The 27,485-nt window shown below is 40.5% G+C and overlaps 1 protein-coding gene and 1 long non-coding RNA gene across 4 annotated transcripts in view; one reads left to right on the top strand and one right to left on the bottom strand.

Moving 5' to 3' along the window:
- The window catches only part of CFAP96 (cilia and flagella associated protein 96), a 101,582-nt gene that overhangs the window by 65,065 nt on the left and 9,032 nt on the right, over positions 1-27,485 (bottom strand). For 2 of the 3 annotated variants that reach the window (XM_064149009.1, XM_064149010.1), the window contains 5 exons: positions 26,251-26,388; positions 26,087-26,162; positions 23,954-24,133; positions 21,550-21,722; positions 11,845-11,914 (listed from right to left, as the gene is read on the bottom strand). In XM_064149009.1, coding sequence (XP_064005079.1) covers positions 11,866-11,914; positions 21,550-21,722; positions 23,954-24,133; positions 26,087-26,162; positions 26,251-26,388 — 616 coding nt within the window. In that variant the 3' untranslated portion in view covers positions 11,845-11,865. The remainder of the gene's footprint in view (positions 1-11,844; positions 11,915-21,549; positions 21,723-23,953; positions 24,134-26,086; positions 26,163-26,250; positions 26,389-27,485) is intronic. The other variant, XM_064149011.1, reaches the window with a different exon arrangement.
- Positions 8,759-10,818, top strand: LOC135178466 (uncharacterized). The gene is made up of 2 exons (XR_010303551.1): positions 8,759-9,107; positions 10,325-10,818. It is a non-coding gene; the product is annotated as an uncharacterized LOC135178466 (long non-coding RNA).

Here is a 27,485-nt window from a genome sequence, read left to right as displayed (position 1 = left end):
CAAAGTTTTTTTAAACTTTAGGAAAATATGGAATCAAAACAAGTTGTTATTTTAAAAATTCAAGTAAGTCCCAAAGCTTGAAATACAACGTCCACATATTCAAAGACTTTCCAAAATGCCTTTTAAGTATTATATCTGAATTTAAATGTTTTAACAATGTGTCACAGAATCATAGAATCAACCAAGATCATCCAGTCCAACCTAGCATCCATCCCTATCCAGTCAACCAGACCATGGCACTAAATGCCTCATCCAGGCTTTTCTTCAACACCTCCAGGGACGGTGACTCCACCACCTCCCTGGGCAGCCCATTCCAATGGCAAATGACTGCGTTTACAATTTATATCTGCATGCCAAAAGTAGGCATAAGTGTCACACCCTTTTAAAAGGTTAGTTCCTGAATTATTTAGGGGGCACAAAATGCAATTTTGCTCCTCATTTATCATGGAGGTAATTATGTGTAGCATTAATATTCTTCCATTTTAAAGTCCATAAAACAGATATGAACAATCTTCTGACAGTGAGGGTACACAAATAAGGTCTACTTTTACAAACCTAAAATGTCATCAGTGTTTCAAAATATCTACTTAACATTCATTTCAGTATGGAGTAACTGAAGATGAAAATAAATTCACATGTGATTATGATTCTGTATTTCAACAGGTATGAAAAATGAGAAAGTGTGTCAAGTGACTTGACAATAACTTTGTCATTCTCACCCCAACAGAGGAATATGTCTCAGATTTATCAAACCACTTGCGAGAACTAAATGCAATTTTTGTACTACCCTTTTGAGATCATCTGGGCAAAATTAGCTTTCTAAAGATGAATGAGATCATGTGCTTTCCAAACACAAGACCCAAAACTGCTGGCTCTTTAACATGCTCTGAAAAGCCAAACACATCAGTTGTAAATGTGGGGAAACTCTCAGAAATACAAGATACAAGACCAGTTAGGGTAAAAGTCACAGAACATGACCTGATGCCAAAACTTTGGAGAAAGTTCAGTTGTACTGCACCATCCTCTGATGCTATTTTAAGAGGTTTGAAGTTGGATGTGACTTTGATAGAATTAGAAGGTAACCATATCGAATTGCAAGTAATGACCTACATGAAAACCTTTACACCAACACACTATTTTTTTTATAAAAGAAACAAGCATTTTCAATTAATGCAGATTCTAAAACCCTTTATAATGATAGAGACAAAACCCAGGAAAACTCATCCTACAGTCACTTCAGTCTGGAGGAACTGAATACAGAGCTTTAAATCTGCAAGAAAGATACAGCAACTCTCTCCATCACATGCTCAAGGATGAGCTCTTTATCTCAGTAGAGTGTCTTTGCTTTCTGGCACAAATCCTTCACAGAGTGTCCAGCTAAAGAACTATCCATCTTGCATTCTGACTTAAGAATCCCATAGCCAGTAAATCATGATCATTTAATGCTAATATGCCTCTCAGCTGTGTCCAGGGTGGGGTTTTTTTTATGCACATATATATGTATTACAAGCTGAAGAGAGTCATGGCATTTATTTTTAGATTGAGAGAAAGATAGGAAGTGTGACTTCACATGCTTGTTATCTTGACCCTTCAGATGTTGTTGATCAACAGGTGTAGAAAGCTTTCCTCAGCAATGCTTACTGCTACATAAAAAGCAGAGCTGTTCTGGGAGATGTTTAAAACTTCTATGAAATAGTAATCCTTCAAATGAGCAACTCAAGAACTGCATCTGAAAATGTACTCATTTATATGATACTCTTGTATCAATTGTTCCCAGACAAAAGCTTTTATTCTTTTAAATAATGCTGCCAACAATTATAGCTTCAGAGTACACAAAGTGGTTTCCTTTGTCATGAAATTCATCTATAATATTATGTCTAGGAGCACTGCTACTCCACACCAATTACTGGCAGGAATTCAAGCCCAGTGCTAAATAGCCCATCCTTGAAATGCATTAGATGCCAGGTCCTCAGTAACTACTGATCTGCTCCTGCTGCAATATGCTGCCTGCAGAAATAGTTTGAAGCATTTCTTGCAACTTCCATAGAGAACATTTCTTAACAGAAATTAAATTTCTGACTATTTCAAAATAGATATATATCTAGTCTCAGAATGTGGGCCCAGCTTCAGAGACTCTAAACCTGAGAGGTGTTTGATCAAGACTTTTGGTTCAAGTTTCTTAAAGCCATAAAAAAGGGAACAACTGTGCAGCTTGGTATAGCTCTGACGTCTAGGCAAACCACATGCACTTGATTTAAACTCTGTTTTAAGGTGGCTTTTTCACAAGGCCAAGGTTATTATCTACCTGCGGGGTTCCTACATTTAAAATGATGGGAAATATAACACATTTTATTGGCATATATCCAGCAAATCTGACCTCTAAAAGCAACCACACTCTGCAGATTTGCTTTTTCTCCTCTCAGCCAGACAAGCTACGCAACTTCTTTTGAAATTAACAACAAGCTTCCACAAGCAAATCATTCTTATTTTTAATTAATACACAAAGTTTTTTAAACAGAATGTCTACAACAAGCCTTCAGCATGAGCTCTAGTACAACTAACTAAAATCTCTGTCGCCTCAGCATATGCTTGGTAAGTAATATTAGCTACACAATGGCCAAGTTCACAAAGGATTTTGTTTCTATATATGGCAAAGCACACATTTGTTTTAGCATACTGAGTTAATGGCTTTAGTTACACTCAGTCTATAATACTCCCTCTCCCCACACCAAGGCACTATCCATAGACTAGTAAAGCATTTAGGAGAGTCCTGAAAGATTGCCTATTATATTGTTCTGAAAAAAAAGGCTGTCATTAGCACAGGCTGGGATAGTTGTCAAGAACAAACAACTTCGAAGAAACACTGTTACATGCAGTTCATGTGCTGACAAAATTACAGCATATTGTTTTGGAGTGACAGATGCAGTAACAGAAACTGTACAGCAGTTTAAGATTAGTTATCACTCAAAACAAAATAATCAGTGATAATAAATATAAATAATATATTAAATAATGTTGAGTAAAAAGAAAATCTCTTGCAAGCTTTTTGGTTACTGTTCAAATCCAGATTTTTTTAATGAATGCCTCATTCTCTGTATAATTATACTAAAAAGATTCTTTTTAGAAAAATCATTAAGTAGATTTAATAAATTTTTAATTATCTGAATAAACCAGCAGCTCATAAGAGTTTAAATATTTAGACCAGACACAATAAAGGGATAGGACTGAAAAACTATGTTCAATGGCAAACAGTCACACCACTCATCTCAACACATTCAGGCCAAAAAAACATGTTTCCATGTTACAACAAAGAGGAATGTTTATGATTTTACACAGGAAGTGTAGGGTGTCACTATCAACCCCTTACACTCCAGCCAGAAGACAAAGAAATGCCCAGTCCACTTGATACAGAAAGTGGTCAACGTTTCCCAGCTTTTGCTTTGCAATCAGCATGACTACAAGGTGCTTGCAGGCTGTGCAGATACACAGGTAGTTTTCTTTAAGAATAAATCCCAAAGAGAGTCTACAATTACACAAGTTACAATCAGTCTTGCTACTCTCAGGTGAAACACCCTTTGCACATACTGACTACTGTTTGTGTCTGTAACTTATTCAACTTGCTATTTAGTAATGATATTTTGGACTGAAATAGCTCTAATTTGAAGTGTCATAAAAATTTCTCACCCAATCTCCACAGAATAGAGCAGTGACTTGGAACATTTCACTTGTATAGCCTGCACATTTAAGAAAGTTGGGAGTGAGTAAAAACTGTCATATGCAAGACGCAACTGTGGCACTTTTATCTTGTCATTATAGTATCTTCCAGAATTTGCATCCTTTTCTGCTGTTCTGCTCTTGCAACTTCCCTCCATTTGATTGTACTTTCACTGCAAGAATATCCTCACCTTCCAAACCAGAGTCACTTTTACATAAAGCTCTTTTTCAATGACCTACATCTCCTGCACCTCTTTGAACAAGCCAGTTCAAAACTATGTGCAAGTAGGAAGTACAAGGTGAAAAGTATAACTTTCAGAGCGAGATTCTTCCACTGTCTAGTTCATCTCATTTCATTGTTTATAAGGAAAGCATATATTACAAGAACACTCAGAAGCAGAGATGGGCCAACTGTATCAACCACTGTATACAGCATAAGAAATATTTGGTACCCCCCAGCTTTAAACACAGACTAAGCAAACAAGGCAGTTACAGCACAGAAGGGAAGTTGCAAGAGTTAAAAAATGAGAGAAAAGGGCACAAATAACCATTCAGAACAAAGAAAGAACACAGAAAGCAAAATGTGTAAAGCTGGTCATATACCAAGACATCAGCAAAACCTTTTGTCAGCTGATCCAACTGTTGGCTGGCTCATAACAATTTTTCTCTTGCCTAAACTCAAATTAACTAGAAAAATTAGAGACCTGGTAAGGATCCTGCACTGTGCTAACAGAACTAGTTCTTCACACTTCAGTTTGAATATAATGATTACACAATATCAAGGATTTAAGGAGATTCTTTGATCCTAATACAGGATTATAATTACTAAAATACTCATGTATTTCCTCTATGACTCATAATTCATCTTCTCTTTTATGTGTTGATTATTCTCCATGAATACATACACCACACAGCTCTATTCATTCCCTTTCCTACATACATCCTGTTCACTGCTTATTAACCAACAGCCTTCCTGAATCAGTTGTTCTCACCTTTGACAGCATATGAAAGTGTAGTGCTCCAGTAATGATACACTGAGATATAGAGATGTCTTTCTTTAAAGGTCCACAAAAATGCTACCAAGTCCCTTTACTAAGCATGCTGTTCTAATAAGCCTGTGACACAAAAAAACCCTGTTCTTTGAAAACCCTAAAGACAGATGTAGCTTTTGATATGTTAGCAAAAACTGTAGCAGGTATTGCCCTGCTCTAAGTAGAAGATTAAGTGAAATCTGTTTCACAGTGGCAGCATCTGAGCAAACAATAAACTATCAGATTAATCATTGTTCCAGAGTGGCATGTAAGGAAAACAGCATATCTCTGGGCACTCAGACTGCAGTGCTGCACTGGATCTTACTGCTGTGTGTCAAAAGGCTTTCCACAGCAATTATATTTCCTGAATATAACCCTGCCTCCTGGATACTGAAAGGACTCAAACATGTTCTCACCATGATTCAAAAATGAATATAGTAATATCAAAGTAGGACAATCTCTATCTTAAGTACCAGTAACAGAGAACACGGTAAAAATTTACCAGTAGAACAATATAATAATTACACATACAAATTCTTAGACACAAAAGTGGGCAACTTTGCCCCTGTGGTGATAAAAGAATCCTCTTTTGAATTTTTGTCTCAAATGACACTGTCCTTGATACTTCAGGTCCCTCTGAAAGATGTCATTTTATGTAAATTGAAAAGTAGCTCTGCCTCATATCTCATACTGCCTCTTGAGTTAAAGTGCCAAACTGACATCTCCAAATATTTAATGTATTCTGTCCCTGTGATCATGCTGTCAGAACCCAGTGCCTCACATACTTCTACACTTACTGCTATCAGGTTTTAATAAACCTCTCTAGATTGCACCTGTTCAAAGGTTCATGGAACACATCCACTAGTCTCACAAAACTCAAGAAGTGACAGCTGTAGCAGATTCTAACATTTCTATCACAGGCATACGGAAAAATTTAATTAGCTGTTCATATTTACCCCACATTTCTGCTACTTTGGGATGAGACCTAAAAAACTCTCCGTCCTTTCTCCCCTCTGCTTTTGTCTAGTAAATGCACTGAGGGAGTAATTTCATGACAAACAGTTGATGATATATATTTATATATATATATATTTATACAAAAAAGGGCATTTTGAAATTGACTTTCCTCACTCATTGGAATTTGTTCTACAGTTAATACAGGAGAAATTACTGGTGATGTGACCAAGTGACTGCATAATTTAATCCCACAACTCTTTCCTCCCCAAAACCCTTTACTGTGACATTAGGTTTCACATTCACCTGTTGTAGTAATTCTCAGGTGAAAAGGGATCCAGTCAGCAGCCCTCAGTTCTCAAGGCTAACAGCAGGAATGAGACATGAGTGGACCACTCTGGGTGCCACACAAGCACAACAGCATCCACAGAGCCTCATTCAGAATTTAATGCTAAAGCCATTGTTAAGATGTTTCTTGCTCTTGCACATACCAAGAGGCTACTGCATTTGGTCCCATTAAGTGCACTCCTAGCTCCTCCCTACAATGGAACAGCCTACATCACATTATCTCTTCCAACCCTGACACTAATTTTTCCTTTACCCCTGCAGATTTCAGACGTCCACATCCATTATAAATTTGTCTCAAGTCTGGGACTAGATATGTTCTATTTAGGAAGGCATTTTATTTCCAGTTTAAAATAGCCCATCTGGTTTATTTAACTGCAAGCAGAAGCTGACAACCCCAGAAGGTGTTTGCTGCTGCTCTTACTGGCTTTTCAGACATCCAGGAAGATCACACTGCAGGTACACCAAGAATACTCCCTATACCCTGTTGGCACAAACAGGCAGCAGAATACCATGAAGAAACTGCCAAGCAAAAGTCTTTTTTCAGGGTAGATTTACAGTTTTCATTATTTAGAAGCCTTCTTTAGTCTTTAAGCTGGTAGTATGCCACAGGATTTACTCTCCCCCTAGGATTCACATACAGACTTCAAGTAATACTAACGTGATGTGTTGTGTACACCAGTTCCTACACCTATCAGTGGCAGAACTTACTGGTCTTAATGGTTCCATTTTCACAGACAAAGGAATTCAACAGTCAGAGAAGCCTCCACAGTCTGGATGCTTTATACCAGAATCATTACGACACTGAGTCTAAAAAGTATTTTTACGTTTATCCAAATGGTTAATTTTCCTTGCATCATTAATTCACAGTATCCTATGTTCATAGAAGTCATCATCATTTGTAGAATTCAAGGGACTCTCAGAGGTCTTCCTGTCTAATCCTCTGCACTGAGCAGGTGATTAGATCAGGTGCTCAAGACCCCATCAAGCCTGACCTTGGATAATTCAAGGTCACCTTCTGTTACCTTCCAGCCCGTTCATGATAGAATACAGTCTTTCACAAACTTGCACACATTTTCTAAGTTCTCTTTGACAAAACAGTTCAGTGTAAGGAGAAAAAAAAAACACACCAAAACTGAAGTCATACTTGATTTGTCAGCATACCTTAAGAACAAGCCAATCCAAAAATCAAAACCACTAACCGTTAAAAAGCCATGCCTGAAACCTTATGGGTAAACTTCTTTACCAGTGATGCCAATAAAAAGATTCTGATTCTAGTTCACAGAAGGGTACTGAGAAGCTCTGGAGACAGCATTGTCACTAATGTTAGAATAGCATCCAAGAAAACAGTTCAAAAGGTGGTAGTGGAAAATTGAACATAAATCTCTCACTGTAGTCTATTACTTATGGATTACAAACATAAGCCACAACTCCCCCCCCCCCCCCCCCCCCCCCGCCCGCCCTTATGTCACAAAAATGAAACTAACAAACAAAAAAATCAAACAGCATTTCTGGGTTGCAAAGTGAGTGTGATTTATGTTTGTTGGTGTTGTGTATTGCTGCTGAACTAATTCCAGCCACTCAACTCTTCAGCTGTCCCTCAACAGGTGTAAAGCAGTTTCATTATACCTCTGCAAAAACAAGTCAGAACTATTTGGAGAGCCTGAAAACCTTGAATATTACAACTCTGCCAGTCTTAAGGACTGAGAACTGTAATCCAAACTTAACTCTTCGATCTATATCTTCTAACATCACAAACTATCCTTCGAAAATGACGTTCAATGCCTTTGTCAGTCTGCGGAACTATAACCTTCCAATGCTGCCAGCACACGTGTAAACTTTGAGCACAAGCACTAAAAGACAAATCCCAGAATTGAACATCAAGAAATTCAAATTTCTTCACCTCTGAACTAGGTAACCAATTACAATACAAGTATTTCAATCTCTTCTATTTAAAAAAAATGAAGCTGAAAGAAATTACTACACACAATTTGCACGGAAAATAGGAAAGATGAGGTTGAATTGGTTCTTTCATTAACAAATCCCACTGGATCATGAGCTTTTATGCAATACTGTTGTTAAATACATAACTTCCCCCAATTAACTGTTACATAAGCTTTAACTTAATAGCCTCACACAGATAAAAACGAAAAAGGGATGTAAATAACACTTTACCTTTCCAAAACAATGTTGATGAAGTACGTTAGCAACTGATCCGGCAAACAAAAGGCTCCCATACAGGTCAGCCTTGAAGGTGCAATCCGGTTTTAACAACCTGGGGCTAATTACAGATGTTATTCACCTGAGAGCCCGAGTTACCGGGGGGCGTGGGGGGGGAGCCTCCAAGGAGCCTTTCCATGCAAATACGAGTTACTCATAGCAAATGTCTGGCTTCGTACTTTAAGCACAGAAAACGTTAACAAGGAATATTGTTCATAGACATTTTAGAACACCAGATCCTCCAGCTGCCTTGAAAAAGATCTCTCATTTTTCTAACCCCACTGGGTGACATTGCATTCTTGCAACCTGTTTGAATTTCAACAAGGTAGGGCAGAGCAATACTTTTCCACTGACAAAATGAGGTACCGCAGATGCAGCTGCGCTAACGAGCGAGCCCACCACAAGTGGCAGCACATGGTGCTGCTGGCAACCCAAAGCTAAACATAGCAATAAAAACTCTACCGGCAACATCAGCGACAGAAGGCAGGAGGCGCCGCTCGGCTCCGCCCAGGGCCCCTGCTGGGCAGGCAACCGGGTCCAGGCGTTCAGCGCCGGCGGCGTGCCGAAGCGGCTGCGGCTAGCAGTGGGGCGGCAGGGCACCAGAAAGCTCCGGAGCGGTCGCTGCTCACCCGTCCGACGCCGACTGCTGCCCGGGGCCCCCTACTGCCGTTGGAGATAACGAGGCGGGCAGCGCCGCCGGCTGTGAGGTCACAGCACTGCCCGGGCACAGGCAGCAGGCCTGCCCCGCCTCGGCAGCGCTGGGCCGACCACCCCCGGCTCCTCGGGGACCCTGGGATGGCGCCTCCAAATCAGGCGCCTGCGGTGGAGCAGACAGCAGTGCGAGTAAGCTGGTTTGGTGCTGAGCAGGGACGAGAGCAGCATGCCCACCCGCTCTACTTGTTTCAGTGTATTTTTGGGACAGTCCCTGCTGTCAACAGAAGCTAAGCGATGAAGGGAATTGAGAGTAACCCTGCAGAGGAGGACATAGGATTGATGTGAGGCTGGACGTGAGCCAGTACACCTGGTGCCCAGAAGGCCTTTCATGTCCTGGGATGTATCAAAAGAAGCATTTCTGGCAGGTAGAGGGAGGTGATTCTGGCCCTCTGCCCTAGCCTGGTGAGACCCCGCCTGGTGTACTGCCCTTGTGTTCAGGACTCCAGAGTTGAGACAGTGCTCAGCACACGTGAAGTGGTTACTACCTATACAAGGACGGTGACTGTTTGACTATTTCCTTCTAAATGTATGCAGGGCTAGGACTGTACTACAAGGAGCTGTCACTCTTCAGTGATGTTAAAGTACAAAGTCAGACTTGCTGAAGTACTCTGAAAAGGACACCATTGACTTGCTAACTACAATTCCCACTTGAAGAATGACTAGCAAAGTATGGCTTTGGTTTTCATATTAAAATCGTTGCCTAACACAAGTATATTATGAACAGCTCTCTTCTGCCTGCCTCTTTTTTTCTGTTTTGAAGAATTTTCTTGAAAAGCAGAACACATGGAAAGCTCTATCCACATGGCTCATCCCTTTAGCTAAGCTCTTCACTGAGCTCCTCCATTCCAGTGAACTAAGAATCATTCACTCTGAGAAAAATCCTTTGATCTATGTAAAGAATCTGCAATACTTTAAAGCACTGCTAAATCATCACAGCTTAAGCAATATTACTTTCCCTCTACTAATCCCAGGCTTAGTCCAACTTTGTTCTGTGTTCCAACCAGTACACCACAGTGAAACTCAGATTATTTTTGAAACTGGAATATGAATTCCAACAGAAGCACCTTTGGTTGTGACAGTGCTTTCTGAAGCATAAGCAACACAAAGAGCTATGATTAAATCGTTCTAATACTACAACTAAATAACTAAATGGCTATTGAACAGTGAAAGAAGCATTTGATGAACACCTGTAGACTCAGTCTGGGTGAAAACAGTCTTGGGATTTCACAAGAAATGATTTCAAATGAGAAAATATCCTAACTTGTCCCAAAAAGAAAAAAAAAAAAGAAAACCCACACAACCAACCCTGCCTACTAACATTCTAATACCTATTTTATACTTTGCAGATTCTTCAGCAACCCCTGGAATCATTTCAGACATTTCAGCAACAGATTCTGGAGAATATTAATGTGGTAAATGTAGAACACAAAATGTTCTTAAAATACAAAAGTCTCCTGCAGCATTTTTCAATATGACCATAAGTTTTTCACTTAAAATCTGTTCTTAGACTATTGCCTACGCTAAGTATACAATTAATCATCTGTCCATCTTAAAATAGCTCATCAGATAATCACACTTGTAGGTTCTTGCTTTCTCTTAGCCACAGTATTTTTGGGGGTATTATAGAAAACTACTTTTAAAGCTCAGAAAGAGAGGGAAAACAAAACTGAGCTAGGAAAAAATGGAGCGGTAGGGGGAGGACTGGATCCTACATCACTGTACACTCAAGGAAGCTCTGCTTCATTAATTCCACATTATGCCACTTGTTAGCACAACCTCTTCTATTGTTGCACACTGACACATTTCACCAAATGCAAAACCTTTTTCAGCCATTGTTTTATCTGGTGCTTTACATGAAAGCTAAATAGCTGATGCTGGAAGGACATGTACCTTTACACTTTGTTGGTTATAAACAATTCCATGTACCTATATGCCACTTCCATCTGGTCGGAGCTTCCTCAGAGAATTTTTTTCCTGATAATAGGATACTTTTGGAAAACAAAGTATTCCTACAGTTAAATTTTCTGTAAACAATCTCAACTTTTTCCAGTCAAAGTGAGGGCCTCAGTGCAATCCTAGATTTTCTCCAAAAGGAGTGCTTCAAATTAAGAGAAATAAATACAAAACTTCAGACAGAAATATCCCAACTTACCAAAGAAAACAGTTCCCCAGAGCAAAAGCCTGAAAGAACTGAGAGTGAAATTAATACATAAAAGAAAAAGAAACTGCTGTGAAATCTGGACTTAAAACTCAGCCAAAAAACTTAACCTTGAAATAACCCTGCAGGAAGGTTCACAATGTTTTGAGCGTTATTCTGCAATACCTTATGAGCTGATTTTCTTTTCCAGGGAATTCCTGACAATCTACAGGAGTGTGTTGTTTCAAATCAATTGTAATAAACCTTTTTATATTTATAAGACAGTTCTTACACAAGTTTATACTTGAAATAAAATTCAAGTTGTGATTCTACTAAAGAGAAAGAATGACCTTAGCTCATTGTGGACCACATGTGACTAACTTGGTTAAAACACTAATACTTTAAAATAGATGCATGTCCTTCCACTGGAAGAAAGTTTGCAAGCCAAATTATCATTAGAAAGCATGTTTCCTGAAAGTACATTTAAAAAAAAAAATCTATTTCAATAAGGTGAAATTTATATAAAATTTCCACATATAAATAAGGTGAAAATATGTATAAAAATATAATCTTGGGATTAATAAATATCCTTAATTTTTTTAATTCTATTTTTTTAATTTAGAAATAAAATATTGCATTCTTGATAATTATAAAGGGTAATCCATTCTAGTTTGTCTGAATTTCACTTTTTATTTTCTTTGTTAACAGTTTAGAGTCTTAAAAGTGTACCTTCAGTTTCACCTTTTATATCTAGTAAGATGTCAGCCGTGCAGTCTTGTAGTTTCTTGAATTTAATGATCTGAAATGTAAATTGAGAGAAACTTAGATTCTTGTAGATGGTCACTTTACAAATTACAGCAGTTTTTACAAAAATTAAAGACTCTTGTAACTCAGTCCTGCAATAGATTTCATGGCTTTAGTCCTCATGAAGTCAAATTTCTTTCAATAGAGTTCTGCATAAGAGCATGAATCTACACTAGCAAATCCAGTTATAGGTTTATGATCCAAATATCAGAAGATAAGCGTTCCATTGGAAAGCACATAAAGAGCTGTAATTAAATGGATAAGCATAGATGTCTTAACCACATCTATGAAACAAGAGCTTCACACTTACAATAAATTCAGTTTACAATCCCTGTTCTATTAAACTCTGGAGTAATGGACCAAACCCAAAGAAATTCTTTAAAAGTCTCAGAAGGGAAATAGTAGGGGAGAATTTGAAGCACTAGTTTTAATTTCTCTCCAGAATTTCTCTTGGATAAGTGAATTTTTTAATCTTTGCAAGCACTTTGAATGAGTCCATCATAACTGTATCTGTGAGCACATAGGTTTCAAAACTGAAAGGAGGAAACTGATTGTGAGGTATTGGTATTTCACCTGCAGGCTTTTTTCCCAATAAAAACATTTTCATTAGGAACACAAACTTTTATTCTGTTGCTAAAACAGTAATACAGTCACACTGGTCAGAAGGCTACTTATACCAATACATAATTCTTTTCCCCCTTTTACTACTTGTGATGGTTTGGGGGTTACCCCGCCCCCCCACACTTTTGTATTTGCCCCAGCTAACTCAGACGGACCCTGGGAATATAGATGAAGCAATTTATTTACAGCTAGCAGAATTTACAAGCAGCTATTTACAATATATACAGTTATTTACAATTATATACAGAAATATACAAAGGATAAACAATACAAAAGCACAACTCCCCTCCCAGAAACCTGAGTCCCCAGGAGGGGCTCTCAAACCACCCCAACACCTTCCCCCGGCCCTCTCAACCTTACCCCAGTTCTCAGGAAGAAGAGAGGTGCAGCCAAGAGGTTAGGGAGCAAGGTTAGTAGGAGCAGGGTTAATGAGATGTGACCAGGTCTAAGGCAAAAGCAAGAGTGAGAGACAAAATGGAGAAAAAGTCTTTCTTCTTCCCAGAGTTCTCAGCGTAACTGTGAGAGAAGTAGACACAATTGTTTTCATTTCATTGCCCTTTATCTAGTTCTTGTACCAAAACATTCTAGCTTGCTTCAAACTAGCACAATCCACCCCTGTCTACTTCGCTCAGAGTATCGCTGAGAATTATCCAATCTAATCTAAACCAATATTTACACTAAAATAATATATACAAGTTCAGTTCACACTTCAATCAGATGTAGGTGATTCAAAAGCTCAGAACAGGGACTCCCAGGTGATGTTGGGTTCGTGCTCACGTACTGTAGATTCTATCGTAGATTCTCTCAGTGTTGGGCGCCGATGTTACCTAGAACAGAAAACTCCTAACAGCTTGAATTTAAACTCTCTCAGCTAAGGTTAAATTTCTCTGTGGAATACATTGGATTTCACCATTCTCCTGCATTACCCAGTAGGTATGACCAGGACCTTCAACAGATACCACCCCTCGGACAGGTCTCCCTTCACCCGAAGGAGAAAATACCCAAACAGTTTTCCCTAACAGATTCTTTTCATGTACAACAGGAACTTTATCACCGTCTACTGTTTGGACCAAATCTGATTGTGCAGGTCCTGCTCTGTTTACTGAACCTCTACTATTTACCAACCAAGTAGCTTGTGCTAAATGTTTGTCCCAGTTTTTCAGAGTTCCACCCCCCATGGCTTTTAGGGTGGTTTTCAGCAAACCGTTGTAGCGCTCAATCTTCCCTGAAGCTGGTGCATAGTAGGGTATGTGATAGATCCATTCAATACCATGCTCTTTGGCCCAGTTTTTCACAAGATTGCTCTTGAAATGAGTACCATTGTCTGACTCGATTCTCTCTGGAGTTCCATGTCTCCACAAGATTTGTCTCTCCAAACCAACAATGGTGTTACGTGCAGTAGCATGTGGAACTGGATAGGTTTCCAACCATCCAGTGCTGGCTTCTACCATCGTTAGCACATACTGCTTGCCAGAACGTGGTCGAGGTAAAGTGATGTAGTCAATCTGCCAGGCTTCACCATACTTGTACTTTGACCATCTCTCACCATACCATAAGGGCTTGATTCGCTTAGCTTGCTTAATAGCAGCACAAATGTCACAGTCATAGATGACTTGGGTGATAGCGTCCATGGACAAGTCAATTGACCTATCGCGAGCCCATCGGTATGTTCCATCTCTGCCTTGATGTCCAGATGAGTCATGGGCCCACCGAGCTAAGAACAGCTCACCTCGGTGTTTCCAATCAAGGTCAATGTCAAGATCAGAGTTGGTATCAACCTGAGCAATCTTAGCAGCTTGGTCTGCCTTCTGGTTATGTTGATGTTCCTCAGTTGCTCTGCTCTTAGGCATGTGTGCGTCTACGTGCCGCACCTTCACTGGAATTTTCTCCAGCCGTGCATAAATGTCCTGCCATAGATCAGCACACCAAATAGGCTTTCCTTTCCTCTGCCAACCGTTCTTCTTCCAGTCCTTTAGCCAACCCCATAGAGCATTGGCTACCATCCACGAGTCGGTGTAGAGGTAAAGGATAGGCCAATTTTCACGTTCAGCCACATCAAGAGCAAGTTGAACAGCTTTTACCTCAGCGAACTGACTGGATTCTCCTTCTCCATCTTTCATTTCGGTAACTCTCCTGGTAGGACTCCAAACTGCTGACTTCCATATTCGCTTGTTCCCAACAAGACGACAGGAACCATCTGTGAACAAAGCATAGTTCTTTTCCTGATCAGAGAGATCACCATAGGGAGGAGCTTCCTCAGCACGAGTTATTTTCTCCTCTGGAGGTTTGGAACAGTCTGTGCCTTCCGGCCAGTTGGTGATCACCTCCACCAGACCAGGTCGGTCAAGATTACCCATTCGTGCTCGTTGGGTTATCAAAGCCATCCATTTAGACCAGGTTGCATCTGTGGCATGATGCGGTGATGAACCTTTGCCCTTGAACATCCAGTTAAGAACTGGCAGTCTAGGAGCTAAAAGCAATTGTGACTCAGTTCCAATCACTTCAGAAGCTGCTTTCACTCCCTCACAGGCTGCTAGAATCTCTTTCTCAGTTGCAGTGTAATTTGTCTCTGAACCTCTGTAACAACGTCCCCAGAAACCAAGTGGACGACCACGTGTCTCATTTGGAGCTCTCTGCCAAAGACTCCAAGTTGGACCATTGTCACTGGCAGCCGTGTACAGAATGTTTTTAATGTCCGGACCAGATCTCACAGGTCCCAGGCCCACTGCATGGACTATTTCTCGCTTGATCTGATCAAAGGCTGCTTGTTGTTCAGGTCCCCACTCAAAATTGTTTTTCTTACGAGTCACATCATGCAGAGGTTTGACAATCTGACTGAAACCAGGAATGTGTAGTCTCCAAAATCCCACCACACCAAGGAAAGCAAGTGTGTCCTTCTTACTGGTGGGAACTGCCATGGTAGAGACTTTGTTGATCACATCCTGAGGAATGTAACGGCGACCATCCTGCCACCGCACTCCCAGAAACTGAATTTCTCTGGCAGGTCCTTTGACCTTGTCTCTCTTAATGGCAAAACCTGCTTGCAACAGAATGTCAATGATTTTGTTACCTTTCTCGAAGACTTCCTCAGCAGTTTGGCCCCACACAATGATGTCGTCGATGTACTGGATGTGCTCTGGAGCTTTACCTTTCTCCAGTGCATTGTGGATGACTGAATGACAGATGGTTGAGCTGTGTTTCCACCCCTGAGGCAAACGATTGAACTGATACTGGATTCCTCTCCAGATGAATGCAAACTGAGGCCTGCACTCCTTTGCTATGGGAATAGAGAAGAAAGCATTAGCAATGTCTATGGTTGCATACCATTTAGCCTCCTTCGATTCCAGCTCGTACTGGAGTTCCAGCATGTCTGGCACAGCTGCGCTCATGGGTGGCGTCACCTCGTTGAGGGCACGAAAGTCAACTGTCAGTCTCCAGTCGCCCGTAGGTTTACGCACAGGCCAGATGGGACTGTTGAAAGGTGAATGAGCTTTCTCGATGACAGCCTGACTCTCCAGTTGACGAATCAGCTGATGAATGGGCAACAAAGAGTCACGGTTAGTTCTGTACTGCCTATGATGAACAGTTTGAGTAGCAATTGGCACTTCCAGGTCCTCTATGTCATGATGTCCCACAACTGCAGATTCATCAGAAAGTTCAGGTCTAATAGACAATTTCAATTTATCATCCTCAATCTCTACAGATGCTATTCCAAAAGCCCATTTGTGACCCTTAGGATCTTTGAAACAACCTTTTCTCAAAAAGTCAATTCCCAAAATGCAAGGCGCATCAGGACCAGTTACAATAGTATGTGTCTTCCACTCTTTACCAGTTAAACTGATCTCAGCCTGTACCTTAGTTAACTCTTGAGATCCACCAGTGATTCCAAAGATAGAAATGGACTCTGTCCCTTTGCAATTGGATGGCAATAAAGTACACTGAGCACCTGTGTCAACTAAAGCCCTGTATTTCCGAACTCTTGAACTGCCAGGCCACCTAATGAATACATTCCAATAGATTCGGTTCTCTCCACTATCCCTTTCCTCCTCCTGGCTGGAGGCAGGGCACCCCTAATGCTGAACATGGCATGTAGGGTGTACACAGTGATTGGTGTTGTTGTGAGAGGAACTGCAACTGTTGGAACAATTGCAGTTGCTCTCGGGAGCTGAAGAAGTGACAGCTACTTTCCTGGCATTGCTGCCTCTGTTTCTGCCACTCTGCAGATCCCTGACCCTCTTTGAAAGAGATGAAGTAGGTTTACCGTCCCATTTGTTCATGTTCTCACCGTATGTGTCACGCAGAAGTATCCACAGTGACGCACGTGATTGCTGCTGTCTAGGTGGAATTTGTCTCCTCCTGGGCTGGAATTGCCTTACTGGAGGTGGGCGTCTGTTCCTGATGGCAGAAACATGCACCCATTCAGATGATGCAGGAACGGTATCCTTTACCAGATTGGTAATGTTTTTAAGATCCTCCTTCAGTTCTTTCATGGTATCTTTAAAACCATCTTTAAGCTCTGTAGTCATAGTCTTTATGGCACAGATTATACCAGAATGTGACAAGCTATCCTCAATCTGCCTGAGCTGGTCAGTGAATTCACCAACAGTGAAAGATCTTCCATTATCACTCCTTGCTAGAAACTTGCTGGCCAAGATGTTAGCATAGGATGAAGGAGCAAGTTTAATCAACTTCTTCATGAGACCTGTTCCCAAAGGAATATCATCAGGCTCATGAGTGCCATGATCTCCATAAAGCACTTCCTTCACAGCAAACTCCTTCAGAAGCTTAATTCCCTGCTCAACGGTGTTCCACTTCTTGGCAGCCCATGGCAAATCATCTCGGGAAGGATATCTCATAGCCACAGCCAACAGAAGGCGTGTCCACAAGCTAACCCTACCAAGAGGACTTGCTAGGTGTTTGTCCACTCCACTCTCCTTGGTGAGTGGTCCCAGCTGCTTGGCAGACTTGTCTCCTACCTGCAGAGCATTAGCACCAATGCCACGGCATCTAACTAGCCAGCTTAGGATTGGCTCACCTGATTCCCTTGTGTATTCCTTCCTAACTTCCCTGACCTCTCTGAGTGGATCCTTGGAGCCTTGGATGTCATCTTCCTCCTCTTCCTCCTGTTGTTCTGGTGGTGCCGGGCCTAACACAATCTTCCTCATAGCATTCCTAAACTCATTGGAACCATCCTCTCTCCTGGCAGCTAACCTCACTGCACTCCTCTCACTTGAGTATTGTTGTCTCAGCACATCTACAAGGTCTCGCAGACTAACTGTCTCCTCCTCCTCTTCTCCTTGCTGCTGATCACCAGAGGTCCCCTGTCTTACATCCTCCTGCGAACCACTCTTTGTCTTAGCTTTTGCCTTAGCAGGTGCCAGAAGGGCCTGAGCAGCAACAGACTTGGATGTGTCTGCTGGAGGATTTGAATCTTTAGGAGTCTGACTTGGAGCATTTGAATTATTGGAGGTCTGACTTGGAGCATTTGTATCCTTAGGGGTCTGACCTGGAGCTTGTGAGTTCAAATCTGCCTTGCTTTTAACAGGAGGATTTTGGTTCTGGTCTGCTGGCTGGGGGTTCAAATTGGCTGAGCTGGTGTCAGTAGGATTTGGACTGACTGGGCTAGTGTTACTAGCACTAGTAGGATTGTTTGCCTGTCCTCCTGGGATGCCTGCCAACCCTGAGGTGTTTTGATTCTTGCTAGGAACATTCTGATTTTGGGTACTTGCCTGTGCTCCTGAGGCTCCTGCTAAACTCTGCGGCTTGTTTTGGTTATCCTTATCATTGTTTACATTAGTGGCAGGAACACTGGCTGTGTTCCCAGCACTTGGAGAAGGAGGGGCAGAGGCTGGCAAGGGGGAAGCCGATGACTGTGTTCCCTTGTTTTGCTGTGAAAGAGACTGCTTCTGAGAGACAGAATTTCTCCTAGCTCTTACAGAAACTGGTTTTGAATTTTTCACCAATAATGCCAAAATTAATATGAATATCAAAATCATGAGGCAAATATTAAAAATTGTGAGAAGAAAAACAGTTTTACACGAGCATGTGCCTATACAAACAGTTGGAATTCCTGTCTTAGGCTGAATAACTCTCATTAGAGCCATATTTAAAGCAGAATTTCCATTGATTGTCACATTATTGACCAGAGCTCCTGTAATGTCCTTGGTAATATTCTCAGAGATATTAAAACCAGCATAACCAAGAATAAAATCACCCCAGCTCCAGAACATATCTGAAACCTTAGCTTTAGCCTTATTATAAGCCAGATCAATAAAATAAGCAACAATTTGAGCTTTTATCCAATTAAATGCCAAGTAAACAAAACCAGACCAGAGCAATGCACCAACCAAGTACAATAGCTGCTTGATTAGCTTCATCTTAATTCCCAGAGCTAATTTCCACTCACTGAAATCTCTAGCCCCACGTTGGGAAAGCCAATTAAAAAATGTGATGGTTTGGGGGTTACCCCGCCCCCCCACACTTTTGTATTTGCCCCAGCTAACTCAGACGGACCCTGGGAATATAGATGAAGCAATTTATTTACAGCTAGCAGAATTTACAAGCAGCTATTTACAATATATACAGTTATTTACAATTATATACAGAAATATACAAAGGATAAACAATACAAAAGCACAACTCCCCTCCCAGAAACCTGAGTCCCCAGGAGGGGCTCTCAAACCACCCCAACACCTTCCCCCGGCCCTCTCAACCTTACCCCAGTTCTCAGGAAGAAGAGAGGTGCAGCCAAGAGGTTAGGGAGCAAGGTTAGTAGGAGCAGGGTTAATGAGATGTGACCAGGTCTAAGGCAAAAGCAAGAGTGAGAGACAAAATGGAGAAAAAGTCTTTCTTCTTCCCAGAGTTCTCAGCGTAACTGTGAGAGAAGTAGACACAATTGTTTTCATTTCATTGCCCTTTATCTAGTTCTTGTACCAAAACATTCTAGCTTGCTTCAAACTAGCACACTACTTTAAAAACACCCATGCATACATGAAAGGTTGTACTTTAAATCAGTGCTGGCAGTTACAATGCTTTTTGGTACACCAAAAAGTTGCTTTCAGTTCTTTCTTGCTTTCCATTAACAAAGGAAGTGTAGAACAACATTTAGCTTCAGTTCTGCCTTGTCAGTATGAATAAAATTAATCATGCAATGTCAAGTTATCCCTGATTATGCTGATATGTGGTGAAATAAACAGAACAGCAATGAGTAAGAGTATTTTTTCAGACTTCACATATGATATGCAAAAGATAAACCACAGATGTGAAGCAGATTACTCTAAGACAGTTTTTCAATGTTAATATGCATAATTCTTCTGTGTGCTGTCTTAGAAGCCTCCATTTGAAAGTCATTAAGTAACTCTTAAAGAACAGTCTTGATTTTCTGCTTGAATTACAAGAGAGCCAAAACCAGAAATTTGTTTTAATATAAAGGTTATATTAAAACCTTTAAATTCTTTAGTAAGATAAAGAATAATTATGTACCTAGATACGTACACTGTGTACTATAAATCTCTTCTAACATGGCATGTCTGTAGGAATCCAATTTGCCATTGTTTCAAAAGCTTTGGAGGTTTGGATTACCTAACATTACGTTTGCCAGCAGAGGGAGCCAATTTTATTCCATTAAACATAAGGGAAACCCGATTTCGTTTTTAACAGGAACATTTCTGCTCTTTTTTACACCCATCAAGTCAGAAAATTATTTTAAAGTAATAGTTTTTCAGTTGCATTTGTATAACACAACTTTAAAGGTTTCTCTGATACGTATCTCTGGTTACAAGATAGAGTTTATAGAGCGGTGATCAGTGGTGCCAGGTCCAGCTGGAGAGCTGTGACCAGGGGTGTCCCCCAGGGATCAGTGCTAGGTCCAGTCCTGTTCAACATCTACATCAGTTACATTGATGAGGGCACAGAGTGTCTGTTCAGCAAGTTTGCTGACAACACCAAGCTGGGAGGTTTGGCTGATACAGCTGAAGGCTGTGAGGCCATCCAGCAAGACCTGGACATACTGGAGAGATGGGCACAGAGGAATCAAATGAGGTTCAACAAGGACAAGTGCAGAGTCCTGCATCTGAGGAGGAATAATAAACTCCACTAGTACAGCCTGGGAGATGATCTGCTGGAAAGCAGTCCTGTGGAGAGGGACCTGGGGATCCTGGTGGATAACAAGTTAACCATGGCACAGCAATGTGCCCTTGTGGCCAAAAAGGCCAATGGGATCCTGGAGTGTGTATTAGGAAGAGTGTGTCCAGCAGATCAAGGGAGGTTCTCCTCTCCCTCTACTCTGCCGTTGTGAGACCCCATCTTGAACACTGTATTCAGTTTTAGGCTCCCCAGTTTAAGAGGGACAGGGATCTGCTGGAGAGAGTCCAGCAGAGGGCTACAAGGATGATTAGGGGATTGGAGGGCATGTCTTATGAGGAGAGGCTGAGAGACTTGCGACTTTTTGGTCTGGAAAAGAGAAGACTTAGAGGGGATTTGATAAATGTTTATAAATATCTGAGGGCTGGCCAGGAGACAGCAGGGCACAGGCTCCTCTGACTTGCTCCCTGTGATAGGACAAGGAGCAACGGGTGTAAGTTGCAGCACAAGAGGTTCCGCCTCAACACGAGAGGGAACTTCTTTACTGTAAGGGTCACAGAGCACTGGAACAGGCTCCCCAGAGAGGTTGTGGGGTCTTGTTCTATGGAGACTTTCAAGGCCTGTCTGGATGTGTTCCTCTGTGATCTGTGTTAGATAGTATTGTCCTGCTCTGGCAGGGGGGCTGGACTTGATGATCTCCTTGGGTCCCTTCCAGCCCCTAACATCCTGTGATCCTGTATAGCCTTATAAAGTAACCTGAATTTACAGAAGAGGATAGGAATAGATTTCATAAAGCCAAGCTCCTTATGCATTTCTTATCCTTTTGTTAATAATTCAGTCCTTCATTTATTCAATTCATTTAGACAGTAATGTGCCACAACTTCTGGTAAGACACCAGACATGAAATGTGAACTCAAAGGAGCTTACCTTTTGACATTTAAAGTTACTATGCTTGTAACAGGTCTGCTTTTTGGTCCAGAAGGAGGATGAAATACTTGTCCTTCTTTACCAGTCATGGCAGCGTTAGATTTTTTACTCACATAAGGCTCAGCAGAATAGCTTGGGAAAGGATCAAATGTACCTCCTTTCATGCCTCCTAACTGAAAAAAGAAAAGTTTTTAAAATACCAATCTACAATATAATTCAGTTAATTATTCTTTATGCAAAAGCAAGTAATACTGAATAGCAGACTGCATTGTATTTAAAAACAAACAAAAAACCCACCAGATTTGCAATGGAAACTTTTACTTTCCAAATTTGCAGAGGATGATTTTACTCCTTATTTAGATGAATTCTTAAGTTCTTCTATAAGTCTGAACTTTGGGGAAAATATGACAGCAGTAAAAGCACCTGAGTAAAATCAGCTATGTTGTGGAAAAAATGGGGAGTTCCTACAGCGCTATTAGTTTTACTTCCATGTCCAGTACTGGTGTAGGAATTTTTATGTTTAGCAGGACTTGGGCATTATTATCAATATGCTTTCTGACTATGCTGGTTTCACTGGGACAGAATAATAGCCCAGCCCCCATCTAGTCTGCAGGCCATTAGCAGTTTCAAGTAAGCCAGGGCCGCTGGTTCAAGCTGGCTCACAGGGGTATCCCATACCATGAAAGTCACACACAGAATCAAGAGGGGTGTTTGCTAAGGACCAGGACTTCTCCTGATCTTCCTTTTCCTCCTTCTTCTCCCTGTACCTAGAGAAGCTCACTTGTCATTCTGCTCCTATGGACTACTTAACTGTTTATTGTGACCACTGTACATTCACTGGCTAACACTGGCATATGACTTCTAATACATCATTGGCTTTTTCTGAAACATCATGTCCACTAGTACTAAGATTGTTAAAAGTTTCAGTTAAAAAAAGAATACAAAGACCTGACTAATTCTTTGCAATCTCCTAGTAAAGCTAAACCCCACAGTCTGCCAAGGCTGCATTCCTGAAAAGCACAGCAGTAAGCAATTCAGTCAACAACAAAGCAATTATCCCATGAGAATCTAAACAGCAGGCAGGGAAGGTGTGCAGTAGCTTGGGAAGTACACATCACTTAAATGTATGGGCAAAGTATGTATGGTATGAAGGATGGGGAGCTCAGAACAGGATCACTGGCACTGTCAGCTAGATGAGGTGCTGACATTTTAGTAGCTGATGTTGAATAAATTTCCATTCTGAAAGATCTCAGCTGCCTCATCTATGAATTCAAACACTCAATACAATTTTCTGTGTGCAAGCATTTTTGCTGTCTCTCTATAAATAGTTCTGTTTTCCTGGCTATCATCATCTCCCTCAGATGAATCAATGTCAGTGAAATGAGTCAAGCGTGAAGGACAAGAAGAAGAAATAGCAGTTAGCAGAGCACAGTATTAAATAGATGACAATGGAAGTAAAAAATGGAGAGCTAAAAATTAACACAAGGGATGTTACCATATGAGTTATCTAGAGCCATTTAAAAGAGGTATTTATGCATCTTAAGGCCATTTCAGAGTGGAATTAAGGTAGCCTAAGGTGTATGGCATAAATTTACTATCCCATCTTGAAAAAAATTCTATCTAAATGAAACACTTTGTGGAACAGAAGAACATCAGTTTAGATTTTAAGAAACTATGACAGGAAGCAACTGGAGCTAATAAACTACGTTCCTGGGTATCATTCACACTAACTCCAGGCTTTATTTCTTATGCCTTCTTTAATGTTCCACATATATTTATACTCATCCTTTTCTTTGTTTTCTCCCAACTACTGAAAAACTACAAATTCTAACATGCACTCCAAATTTTTGCCTGCTGATGGACAAGGAACAGACAACTCCTGAGTTTATTCTGCAGTCTTTCCTTCAGCAGAGGAACTAACCTGAGTTCTTCTGCCCCTTGCAGCTCTTCATACACATGAGACTTTTAGGCATTATATATTTTTATCTAGGTAGACTAGTGGACTCAAAAACTGTGTGAGTGACTGACTCTCATAGGCAAAATAGGAGAGCATTTAATTTTGCTACAGTAACCTTGTCTTCCTGTCATTTACTGCATAACCTTCTGCTTTATATCTCTTGGTGACATTTTACAGTCCACTCTACATTGACAGCACTATGCAGATTTTAAAGAGAAACACCTTTTAAGTTACGTGAAACAGGTCAGCAATTGCTGGGTGAAACAAGATTTCACTGCTTTGTAAACTGAGAACAAAGTAAAAGGAAAAATATCTTCCTGTAAGAAGAATAAGAAATTGATAGCAACCCCCAAAATGTATTTCTGCCTTATGTACTGTAAGCAAAGCTTTTAACAGGAAATACATTAATAGTTGTCTTCTGTCTGGGTAGATATAAGGCAAACTAACCTTTTTAGCAGGAGAACTTGGTATGAAAGGTGGTGCACTTGGCTTTTGTGGAGGCAATTTCTTCACAGGTGGCAAAGGTTTGTCATTAAAATAGGGATTGGTGTCAAAATACTCCTGGGGATATAGATTTAACCTGAAAGGCCCTCCTTTAAGCAACCGTTTATGTTCCTCTTGTGCTTTCTGTAAAACAAATCCTTTGAAAGAAATAATCTTGGGGATTTTTATTATGTGTTATTCTAAATGAAAAATGCAAAACATTGACATTCATTCTTTGAGAATGTTCACTCTTTCTCTGCTCTTGCCTGATGATTAAGGTATTTTACGTATCCAACATGTATAACAGAACATTGATTCATTGGCCATAGAATCACAGAATCAGTCAGGGTTGGAAGGGACCACAAGGATCATCTAGTTCCAGCCCCCCTGCCATAGGCAGGGACACCCTACCCTAGATCAGGCTGGCCAAAGCCTCATCCAGCCTGGCCTTGAACACCTCCAGGGAGGGTGACTTCCCAACCAGGAATTACAACTGCCACCATGAAAGTATGCCAGGAAAATGGGGGAGAAAGCACCATGCGTTTGTGTCTGACAGCATTGTACACCTCTATCTTGGGCATACATGCATGCTTGAAATTCTGTCTGCAGGCATCCCGACTGCTCACACTTGTCTATTCTGGCCCTTACGTTTCCCAGGTTCTGAGCACCCTGCTAAACTGAGTTTCACTAGTAGTTGTTTCTTTGTACCCTGGCAGATGTTGACTCTTCTTCCCAGATTCCATTTTAAAATAAAACAGGATAAAGCATTATGAACTAATTAAAAGACAATCATAACATTGTACCATCAGTAATACAGCATCACCTGGCAATGCATGCCAGTGTTTCAGAACAAATCCCTTTCTATCCAGTGGAAACAATCCTACTTCTCTCTCCTCTGTTCTCATTTTCTGCACTCGATGCTTAGTTTTGACTCTGAATTTGTCTCAAATGCAGGTAGCTGGATTGTTTTTTTTTCTATCTTTGTCTTACCCTAGATGAAAAAGATACCCTTCTGTTGCCATCTTTTGATACATATGATGATAATATACATGATAACTAAAATCAGTGCAAGCAAATTTACAAGCTTTCTTAGATTTATGAACTTATATTAAAAAAGGAGCAGGGTTTTGTGATATATCACATAGGAAAATGAAGTCCCATTCTTCTGTGTGCTTGTTTGAAGCTAGTTAGAATGTTTTGGTAAGAAGAACTAGATTACAGGCTGTGAAAGGAAAGCAATGGTGATGTCTGCTTCACTCATAGGCTTACTGAGAGATACTTACTGAGAGATACAAGAAGAAGAATCAAAACATAGATAAAAGCACTTCTCCTGCTGGGGAGATCCAAGCTGCATCTCTGTCTCTAACCTCACCCCTGTCTGCCACTTCTTTGACTAATCCACTTTGCTTCCTAACCCCCTGGACGAACCTCCATTCTTCCTTGGGATTGAGGTAAGGTTGAGAGGAGAAGGTGAAGGGGCAGTTGGGAGCCCCTTCTGGGGACTCAGGTTTCTGGGAGGGTTGCTTTGTTTCCATATTACCTTTTACCTTGTATATTTCTGTATATACTGTAAATATCTGCTTGTGTATTCTGCTAAGCTGTAAATATAAAGCTTCATTCAATTTCCAGAGCCAGCTGAATCTAGTCTGGGTGATTTCCAAAGTGTTGGGGGGGGGGGGGCTGGTAACACCCAAACCACCACATCCTGGCACCAACATATAAATATTATTGTTCTTACTCTTAATGCTGTTTGGTTATTACAGAATCATAGAATTAACCAGGTCGGAAAAGACCTCTAAGATCATCAAGTCAAACCTATAAACCTACTGTATTGCTGCTCCAGGTCTCCAAATAAAAATTTAAGATCAAATCCTGAATGGCAGAACTTGCCTGGGATACTGCCAGATGTTTCAAAGAAAAAAAAAATGAACAATACTTTTACATACAGAATGGTAATTAATTTGTTTTCCTTCCTCCACTTTGTAAATAAATGTTTGTGATTTCAAGATAAAGGAGATACCACAGGGAACAAAAAGTTCATGCAAACTGTAATAAATATTCACAACACTAATACATAATAAAGACAAATATTTTTACCTTTGCTTTTATTCTTTCTGCTTCATAATCATCAGGTTTGTGTGGATATTGTTCACCTATGGTAAGGTTTGCATAACTGTAAACACATAATTAATTACTTAGGTGTCCAAAACTCAAGAAACATTTAATAAAATACTCTGCAAGAAATAATATTGTGAAGTTACCCAAATCCGCTTCCTTTCTTTCCTGGATTAGTATACAGATTCTTTCCAGGAGGAATGTATCTTCCTCTGGATTTCACTTGTGGACTGAAGTATTCATACGAACCTCCTATGGTTCCATAATAGCTGCCAAGCCCACATCTAAAAATAGCAAGTGACACATTAATTAATGTTTTGCAAAAATTTAAAGCTTTTCATACCTAGTGTGCTACAATGACAGTAAGCAGAAAATCCAAACAATATATGCATCTCCAGAGTTAAATACAAAACCAGATCTGACCCATTGTCCATGGATCTGTTATTACTGCAGCAAAGCTATGCACAGTGTTACGGAGAAGTTTCTGCTGGCATGACAATGCATGACAGGGAACGTGCTGGTTTTCTCTTCTGGGAGATATTACAACTACTTAAGTTTCTGTCTTGCCAGAGAAGGAAAGAGGAGGTACAACTCATTTAGGATAAATATTTCTGCCTACAAAGCTGCAGGAATTCAGAAAGACTGCTTGTAATGACCAACCTGAAAGTCAGCATTTGCTGACAAGTGTGTGACATGCTCTCGAAGTACATGATCACACAGCCAGCCACTAAAGAAGAGAAGGACTGAGACAAGCTAATGAAATTGCTGAATGGCAGTTTGGTCCACAAAAATGCAGCTACAATGGTCATAAAAAAACAAAATCATGCTACTACATGAGATCTGTCAACTGTTCCAGACAGTTGAGGTAATCTTCTTTGCCTTTACTGTCTGTAGTTATTGTGGGGAGAAAGTAAAATCTCTCATTGACTTACTTCTTAAAAGGGTCATTAGTGAATATTGACAGGCATGGGACAGCAAGATAATATCTATCATCTTTGCACAGAATGCTAACCTGCCTGTTTGTTACTCTCTCTTTAAGGACTTCATAGACTCATATGTAGAAAACATGGACAATGTTTATCTTCTTGTTTCTCAGCTCTTAGGTGCTTTATTTCACATTCACTAATGACCCTTATATTAATTTGTTAATTATCTATACCCTTTTCCCATAGCCACTTTAATTTCGATCAAAAAAAGAAAAACTAAAGGGTAAGAAAAGTGTTTACAGCAAAAACCAGTAGTTAAGAGAAGCATCAGCCTTCCCTGTGTTGCTGCTCAAAATTCTTTGTTCAGTATCAAACACTACATTGTACAAACCAACAATATTATGCTCTCATTGCAGATTCTGTAAGAAGTGATCTATGAAAATCATCTTTAGTGT

This window comes from Pogoniulus pusillus, chromosome 9 (assembly GCF_015220805.1).
Source record: "Pogoniulus pusillus isolate bPogPus1 chromosome 9, bPogPus1.pri, whole genome shotgun sequence".
Classification (NCBI taxonomy): Eukaryota; Metazoa; Chordata; class Aves; order Piciformes; family Lybiidae; genus Pogoniulus; species Pogoniulus pusillus.
This window is presented reverse-complemented; position numbering and strand designations above follow the sequence as displayed.